The following is a 9,414-nucleotide window of genomic DNA, read 5'->3' on the forward strand; positions in this document are numbered from 1 at the left end:
ATGTGTATAAATAAGATGGAATTTAAAATGAATGCTTTAAAGAAAATATTAATCTCTAAAACTCAGAATCGGATAAAATCATAGGCTGGAAAAGGTCAGCCACTGCCCAAATCTCCCACAGACTTTAAAGAGTATTGGTTCAGGCCCCATGGCTGAGATCATCAGACCTTGATTTCAAGCTTTTATTTGGAAAACTTTGAAAATTTTGTCAAAAAAAAAAAAAACAAGCCAACGAACCAACCAAACAAGCAAACAAACAAAAAAGCCAACAAAAAACCTCAAGAGAAGAAAACAGACGCATGGGCTTTAGCACTTTTCTGCTTTTCATTATAACCAGTCAGTTCTTCTGCAGCAGAGAAGCCAAGTTAGAGAGCCTGAGAAAGTTAGAGAGCAAAATAATTCCAGATAAACTTCCTCATTATCCAATGTTTTCCCTCCCAGACAGAAGAGTGCAACCCAGATGCCCTCAGTTCTTAGAAATGAGTAGAAAAAGAAGAAAAAGCTGCAAGGGCAGAAAGAGCTCTGATTCCAGAGAATGTAAGTTTACAGAAATGTTTAATCTGAAGTAAAAACATCAGAATCATAGGTGCTTGCACTCCATTTACTCATCAAGACAGAATTCCATCTTTGTGCCCAAAACTTTTTGTCAAATTGGAAATATTTACACTCATGTATGGGTACGTACAGGTAACGTCTTGATGAAGCTAGCTGCTTTATTTTAGCTGAACTGCTATCTCTGGCAAAGTCTTTCCAAATATAGTGATGTCAAATTGCCTCAAATTTTGAGCACTTTTGCTGTAAATGTCTCAATATTGCCTAAGTCTTCTAATCCTACTTAAGTAGATGTTACTGTATACTGTTATCCTCTAATGCATATAACCTAAGAGAAAAAAGCCTAAGCAAAGCAGAATTTTATGTGATTATATGAATGCCATGGAATCTTGCCTAGTACAGCTCCCACCGGGAAACAGTATCTTTCTTCTTGGAACAGGGAGCTGTGGTTCACTCCTCTGTCAGCATGCCACTGATATGCTACATGATTGTGATAAAATCCATTAACCCCTCTGTTTACTCATCTGTAAAATTGTTATAAAAGTCAAGTTCCATGTAATTTACCCAAACTGCAAACATGCACTGGGATACTGATTGCCCCAGTGCCTTCACAGGAACAAAGTAAATACTGAGAGAAGTAATGGAAGTAAAAGGGATAGATCTTTCTATACGCAAATAGAATACCTTATCCCCTAACAACTGTAAAACTTTCTGAGAAAAAAAAGAGTTGTTAATATATTAATTTACTCCAATCAGAGTGAGTTAACATGGCCTACCTTGTTTATCTGATTACATCAGATAATTAAAACAAGAGAAGTTAATACTGAAATGAAAAAAAAAAAAATTTAAAAAATATACACTCACCTTAAAGATAAAATAGACATTTTTAAGAAAAAATGCCTCAAAGATAATCATACATTTGTGATACTGCTTACCAAATCATAGGAAAAATGTTTTGTGTTTTTTTTTCTCTTGTTTACCTTAAATTAGATGAACAGTTGTCACCCATTTGTAAATGCCAGCAAAATGTAGGAAGCCTTGAAAATAAAGCAGATGAGGCTCTGGCTTGCTTCACTGAGCCACTGGATGTAAAGGGTACTGAAGAAGATGGAAAAGATCATGAAAACAAGAATCAGAGTAGCTCAGACACATCTGAAGATAAAGACCTTGATAATGTATCAGACAGCGAAAAAGAAGGAAAGACGGAAAAGAACTACTCTCCTCAAATGTTCTCTCCTCAGCAAGATGAGATCCTAACTACAGTAACTTTTGGTGAATCAGAGGGCTCATCCACAGGAAAAATTACACTATGGGGCAAGCCAGACCCTGTAGAGCTGGTTAGCTCTACTACTGGGAAAATTACTGCAGAAGTAAAATGTGGTTCTTTTAGTGTGAAAGTAGAAATTAAGAATGTTTCTTTGTTTGATTCTGGAACAAATCTTGTAGCTGGAAAACAGAAAAGTTCAAAGAACAATAAAGATTGTCATGAAAGGAAATACCAGAAAAGCCAGTGTTCAAAATGTTCAAAGTACCAGTGCCCTTTAACTGACCACTCAGCAGAACACAGTGAGCAATATAAGGGATTCTCTAAACATAAAATTCAAACTGACGTCAACAAAAATGCTTCCCTGAAATTGACCATTGACACAAAGGAAATTGAAGTGGAATTTACCAGCAGAAAAAAAAATCTAAAGGTTAGCATCAAACCTGGTGAACAGGCACAGAGCAAACCCTGCAACAGGGAACACGAAGACACGTACTGGAGTGAAACAGATTATTCTGTAACAGAGGCGCCTCACAATACAGATTGTGAGTCATCTTTTAGCTTCCGTGAAAAAGTAGGCTATACATTCCTAGATGGATGTACACTTCTACCTCCACCTCAAGAATTTGCTGACTGTGATGAAATGCATTTGGGTACAATTGCAGAGAGAGTATCTTTATACCCTATTAGTGACAAAAAGGAATCTGACAGCTTTTCTCCAGCTTTGAAAAATTTTGAGGAAGAAAGCTATTTCTGTAAACATAACAAAAAGGACTGTGGAGAGCACACCAGTGAAAAGGAAGATTTTTCAAAAGACAAAATACTTTTCTCAAAAATAGATAACACAAATTGTCTTGTAGCTAGTAATACTTGGAATAACTCAAACTCTGGGAAGGAGAATATCAGTAAGAACAACATATTAGGTCAAAAAATAAAAAACTGTGATAAATGTAGAAATACAGGGCAAAAACCAGGAAGAAGAAAGTCTTTCCCAGATACTACCTTTGATGTACCATCAGTAGTGCACCCTAGAAGGGGTTCTGGGTTTTATTCATTGCCATCCTTAAAAGTATTTCCTAAGGAGACCAAAACAGATGTTAATAACAAGAACTCACTTGTTCACACCAGCTATATAGGACTTGGTAAGTGTCCTGACTTGACCTCCTCACTGAGAAGCCTGCAAGGTCTTATGTCTTCATATCATTATGCTTTCACATCATTTGATCATGATATTACCATTTATACATCTGAACCCAAGGAAAGCCTAGTTGACGCTTGTTTACTGAATGATTCTGCAGGCTATGTGGGGCAAGGTGAAGAAACTCTAATGGAGAGTCTTCATTCCAGTGATATTGTAAATAAGAAAAAAGAAAATGGGCATGAAGGACCTCTGAGAAACCTGGCCATATGGGAGGAAGACTCTGAGGCTACTGAAGATGCTTTAGATGAAGGGACACCAGAGTACAACCATCTAGAAAATCACAAGGAATTGCAGAACAAAGCTCAGCTGATACAGGTCTCTCCATATTCTAGAAGCCCTTCAGGTGAATGTATTAGTGGCAAGGAAAGTACTAATTGCACATCTACAGAATGTGCTCAAAACCAGCTTTCAGGTTTATACCTACCCACTGCAGAGACTGAGGTAGAAAAGAAAAGGAGAGGGTCAGTAATGACTGTGATAACTGGAGGTCTAGAACAAAGACTTGTCCAAGGCGAGACTAAATTGATACCTGATTCTTTTGGCTCTGCAGTGAGAAAGGAGCCTAAACTTCCCTGCAGTATAGATGAAAAATCCTTCCTGTCATCCTTGTTATTATATCCTGAGGAGCATGACATTAATAATGAATCAGAAAGCTTTTCTGAGACACAAGACATATCTGTGAATATCCTTGTTGACTCCGATTGCCATAACAACTCAGCAGTGAATGCCATTTTATCTACCTCTTCAGCATATACGGAAAACAAGGAGAATTTCACAGAACATTCAAATGCCAAGGAAGGACCAGAGAACATTTGCTGTAAACAGTCAACTGATGATAGCTTAAGGAGAGAGCCTGGAGCACATCAACTGCCTCAGTTAGTCAAATCCAGCTCTAATGAAGTTGAGAGAAAGACTGAAATGAAACAAGATTTTCATCAGAATGCAGATATCCCCCCATCATCAGTAAAACATATTAGTCAGAAAGGTACGTGTTATAAGACTTTTGGAGTTGGTATCACTTACATAGGTGGTTTAGTGCTTTGGTGATGTCTTTTTGGGGAAAATGAAAGCATATTGCTGTCTTTCAAAGAGATAATGTTGGTATACTTGGCCATTTGGTTATAATAAGCAGTTATTGTGCTGAGGATCCTAGCAGCTATCTTTACTAAATAAATAAAGAAAAATTTAATACAGCTTTGCTCAAGAACTAGGTTTTCTACATCAAACAATCAACTCACCGTGTACATCTAGTGAAAGAAGCAAACAACAAAACAGGAGGGTTTTTTTGGAGTTGCCATGTGAATGAACTCAGAGCTCTAGTCAATGTTTAAAACCACATAGATCTGTTTTTGGAATCCATGTGATCTAAAAGCAAATACTAAATTCTAAGTACATCTCAGTCCTAATTCTGGCTAAGCCTTTAAATGTCATGGAATGACCTTAAGTGTATCATTTAACCTTCTTTTCTCCTCCTTCAAGTAGTTAAGAAAACTGCATATGAAAAAGAATTATTTTTAATAGTTAATCCTTTAGAAAATCTTATTTTCTTCTCTTCTGTAATCCATCTACCCATATCCATGACTAGTCTTTAAAAGGAATGTTTTGAATCATAAAAATGTAAAGCTGTACAGGGACACTGCATACTATAATGTTAGCTTTTTACATTGTGAATATGTACACACACATATATATGTATGTGGTTTTTAAATATTGCTCCAAACACTTTAATTTTAATTTTTTAATATTAATCAAGTTATATGTGAATGTAACACAGATTGTCCTCTCCATAAGAGAATGTTTGCAGCAGGTTTGCAGATTAGGAGGTTTATACTGGTAAAAAATACATACTTTCTTATTATGGGAAAATGCCTTCAAAAATATTATTAAAAATCGTGTGAAAGTTTTTAACAGTCTTTGTAGTTCATGATATCTGCAGAAAATTCTGATATGTCCTTCAAGGTTTTCTTGGCTGGCACTAATAATGGGAATTTCAAAAATGCCTGGTCTATATAGACTATATAGATATACTGTACAGGTAGATATTGCTATACAAATCAATATCTAAAATACTAAAATAAATAGAGTGTTACTTAAACAGAGTTCTTTTTAGAACAAGGTATAGAAATAAGACCCCAAAGGAAGCCTGAATGCTAAAAACCTTGACTTCTCATACGTTAGACATCTGTGGATAAACACACATCACAGAAGTGAGGTGTGTTTTAATTTTATTTTCTCCTCTTCCCTTTTGCCCTTTGCTAAGAATTATCTATGAGTTTTTCTCATCCATCACTTCATCTGGTCTGTAACTTTGGCCGTATGATTATATTTTGATTTTCCATCTGTTATTCTTAGCAGTGCTATGGAGGTCCTGCCTTAAATACGTAAATATGTACATCCAGAGAGGAATATCAGCATTCAGAGTTTTAAAACTCATTATATGAATCAAAGTCTACTTGTAATGTGGGAATACCAACCTATTTAGTCAAGACATTGGGCACTAGGTGCAACATAGGACTTCCTGTACTTGGTAATTCAGTCACACTGGAAAGAAGATGTGGCTTTTCAACAATGAGTGAGAGCACCTAGAATAGAGGAGAAAAATGGATGCAAATGTTGTAAACAGAATGGGGGAGAGGAGTTCAGGCAATCTAGAATTCTGCTGGTCTTATGAGAACTTTATTATTATCAGAGGGGCAAGGACTCATGCAAAGGACACCACAAGAAATTGGTTTCCTGGGTCTCATTAAGTCAGCTGCCCTGGAAAAAGAGCTCAGTGACAAATATGCATCTTGCAAGACTTTTAATATTTAAGTATCACTTGATATATTTGCATCCTCACCACTGCAAAGTATATATAAAAAAAAAAAAGTATGAACATTTTTATATAAAATCTGTGAGCAGTTTACATGTTTCTACATAAAAAGGGTGCCATACAAATGGCTATTTAGGCATTTACCTACAGATACAACTGCCACAAGGCAATCACACGTGCTTCTCTGTGCATGAAGATCTCAGTTTAAAATATACACTTTCTGAATATATTCAGTATTTTTTGGTATTTTCATTTCTATGATTAGATTATTCTTGTGTTTAGATTGCAGAAATTTTTAACAGTATTATTGCTTAAGTTGTCTTACACATATCCTCACAATGTCTGATTATAATCTAGACTTGAAATCAGAAATGAATAAAACCAGAAAGCTACCTTTGATGAAAGACACCAGAGCCAGTGATAGTTCCCAGGAAGAAGCAATAGACCAGTGGGCCAGAAGACGGAAACAGTTCAAAGATAGCAAAAAATGCAGTTCAACTGGAGGAAGCTCTATAAACAGCACAATCACTGAGGGATCAAGTGAGTACTTTACTCTTAGGATTGTATTCTTTCTCCATGTGATTGACAGTCTGCAGGGTTTTCAGCTGAGGAAATTAATCTTCAGTTCATAACCTGAGTCCCTTTCTTACTCATTGTCATGAGCAAGCATATTTTATTCAGTTGAGCTATTTCTCAATATCCACTCTTCTTTATATAACCAAGTAAATAATCTGACTGAAAAAAGTTGATTGTATTATCCTTGTCCCTATGCAGTAAATGTTAAGCTCTAGGCACAGACAAACAGGTAATCACTAATGGTAGTAGCTTTGAGGGTGCAACAAAAATCATAATCCTGATGCCTGCTTTGCTTATGTCAAAGCCATGGTGTGCTGGAAGTTCTCTGCTCACTAAGATAACCACCTACTTCACCTTGTATCTTCAGGCTTGTTGCCTAGATTGTTCTTCACTGTCCCTCCAGTTACTGAAAGTTATTCCAGTAACTGCCTCATTAAGAAATCTGTCACCTCACCATATGCTTGAGCCTGTACCAAACTCATCAGCTTAAATTGCATGGGAAGGAATTTTAAAGATTTACTGCTTAATGAATTTCCATTTCATGCAGATGGAGTCCCCAGGCAAGGATTGCAGTCTAGGAGAGAACATATGGGGTACTTCTTACTTCACAGCATCTTGCCTCCTGTTTTGCTATTTTAGTAATGTAAGAAGTACTAAGAAGTACTTTGTGCAGATCAAGAAATGTACACTTACCTGTGGAAATATTTTGTGCTATAATGGTTACTTTTGGTGTGGAAGTTTTTTTTATAGGTGTAAAGTCTCCTTTTTAAAGAAGGTTAAATGCAAACCTGTAGAAGACTTCAGTGCAGGTCCAGTACGAGATAACTGTAAATATGTTCTATTCCTGTACTGAAGGTCCTACCTCAGCAGAGTCTCAATTCACTATCTAAACATAAGTGTCAGTTACCAGCTGGAATGCCTATAGGGTTCTAAGGTATGTGACTACCACAGACCATGCTTCTTTGAAGCAGTAACTGGGTGGCAAGTGAGATACACTAAGCCCTCTAACATGGTACTAGCCGCCTATGTTCAGATAACTGAGTCAATTGTTAAGTTTTTAATGCCTCTTAACAAAGCAGCAGAGATGACTGACACTTCATGTGGAAAAGAAAAGGCTGTTTATTGGTAGCAGTTTGCATTCTTTGCCCTAAAACAGGTTCAAGCTGACAGCAAGATGAGAAATTTACCATTTCAAACCACCAGTGCTCAAACAATCAAGGGATACATACACCAGGATAAACTGTTCATTGATTCCAACAGTAATTTCTTGAGTGCAGAGTTGGTCCATGAATTTTAATACATGAGACACCCACCGGTTTCACAGAGAAAATATACTGAAAAAAGAAAAAAATAAAAAGAAACAAACAAAACCAAAACACACACACACACACAAAAAAAAAAAAAGTTGCAAGAGTTAGAATTGGTTTCCTTGAGAGAAAGGTTTTGGTGGTACATGGCATGAACCTGAAGTGGTCTCCAGAACAGGTGAGTGAACAGACAATTCTGTCACAAATCATAGTATCTAATAATTTTGGATTGTATGCTACAGGCCTGAGACAACTGTCTCATAACTCGTAACTTCTCTCATAACTTCATAATGCCAATGTGGCAATATTTATTTCACTGTTTTTGCACACTTGACAGATTTTAATCTCTGCTACAATTATAACAGTTCAATATTAAACTGGCAAAACACCGTGCTGTGCTTAATTGCTTGGTGTTGGTCTAGATTTCCTTAATTTATAAATTCATGTTAGCAATCCAAGATGTACTTTAAACACATCAGCCTAGTAATATTTATTTATTGTTTATTTTTGTTTATTTACTGGTAGATTTTCATACAGTAAATCATGCAATCTCGTACTTTCTGCATAATAAGGGAGAAACGAGTGGCTGTGGAGTATTTGTCTACACAGACACAGTTAAGCAAACTGTCAAAGTGAAAAAAGACTGCCATTTAGATGTATTGAGGAAGTAACTTGATGAACAAAACTAAATAAAGGTTAATTTTTATCTTTTCTGTTTTGAAACAGGAACTCATTCTGAATAATTGCACCATCAAACACAGGATAAACCAAACAAACAGATCCTTTCTTCAGCTGCATTAAATCTAGCTGCATTATACCAGGCATTTTGTACTGAGAGGAACAGGATTTGTTTTTTTCTTCTCAGACAATGCATACTAAGGATTTTTTTTTCAGTCTGTTAGTGCAGACTGATGGTTTACACCTTTATGTACATTTCACCCTCCAGTTTTAGCTTTGACATTCCAGCTCCCAGTCTGCTTGGGAAATTGTCATGCTATTGCATATCTTTCTTCTCTACAGTCTAACTGCTGTTTATAGCCTGCCTGTCACACACCAGTGGCCTGCTCTCCTATCTCCTTGTGAGCCTGAAGATTACTGCCTTTTCCTTTAGCAGAGAATTAGAGCTCCCCTCCACTTCTGTGTTAATCTGGGTGACATGGTTTTACCCTGTGGACTCATTACAAGATATTATGAATGTAAATTACTATAAAATATGAATCTGAAAAGCAGAGAATCGCAGCATCACAGACTGGTTTGGTCTGGAAGGGACCTTAAAGCTCATCCAGTTCCAACCCCTTGCCACGGGCAGGGAAACCTTCCACTAGACCAGGTTGTTCCAAGCCCTGTCCAGCCTGGCCTTGAGCACTGCCAGGGATGGGGCAGCCACAGCTTCTCTGGGCAACCTGTGCCAGCACCTCAGCACCCTCACAGGGAAGAACTTCTGCCTAAGAGCTCATCTCAGTCTCCCCTCTGTCAGGTTAAAGCCATTCCCCTTGTCCTGTCCCTACAGGCCCTTGTCAAAAACCCCTCTCCAGATTTCTAGTCAGCCCCTTTAGGCACAGGGAGCCTTCTCTTCCCCAGGCTGAACCAGCCCAGCTCTCTCAGACCGTCTCCAGAGCAGAGCTGCTCCAGCCCTCACAGCACCTTTGTGGCCTCCTCTTTACTTGTTCAAGCAGTTCCACCTCCCTCTTGGGTTGCTGGT

The 9,414-nt window shown here is 37.4% G+C and overlaps 1 protein-coding gene across 1 annotated transcript; it reads left to right on the forward strand.

The window, feature by feature from the left end:
* Positions 1-299: 299 nt before the first annotated feature.
* On the forward strand, positions 300-8,455 carry LOC130602181 (uncharacterized). Its single transcript, XM_057414791.1, has 4 exons — positions 300-537; positions 1,543-4,002; positions 6,187-6,369; positions 8,439-8,455. The coding sequence occupies exons 1-4, from the start codon at positions 300-302 to the stop codon at positions 8,453-8,455; spliced, it is 2,898 nt and encodes a 965-aa protein (XP_057270774.1).
* Positions 8,456-9,414: the final 959 nt, after the last annotated feature.

The sequence above is a fragment of the Pezoporus wallicus genome, unplaced genomic scaffold, assembly GCF_028554395.1.
Source record: "Pezoporus wallicus isolate ANWC-B61680 ecotype Strahan unplaced genomic scaffold, APGP_CSIRO_Pwel_v1 contig_7673, whole genome shotgun sequence".
Taxonomy (NCBI): domain Eukaryota; kingdom Metazoa; phylum Chordata; class Aves; order Psittaciformes; family Psittacidae; genus Pezoporus; species Pezoporus wallicus.

What these genes read in the sequence shown, in the direction of transcription:
- LOC130602181 (XM_057414791.1), top strand. Translation starts at nt 300, where the DNA reads ATGGGCTTTAGCACTTTTCTGCTTTTCATTATAACCAGTCAGTTCTTC. An exon ending in GAGCTCTGATTCCAGAGAAT is followed by an intron (nt 538 to 1,542) that starts GTAAGTTTACAG and finishes ACCTTAAATTAG; the next exon opens with ATGAACAGTTGTCACCCATT. An exon ending in AAAACATATTAGTCAGAAAG is followed by an intron (nt 4,003 to 6,186) that starts GTACGTGTTATA and finishes ATTATAATCTAG; the next exon opens with ACTTGAAATCAGAAATGAAT.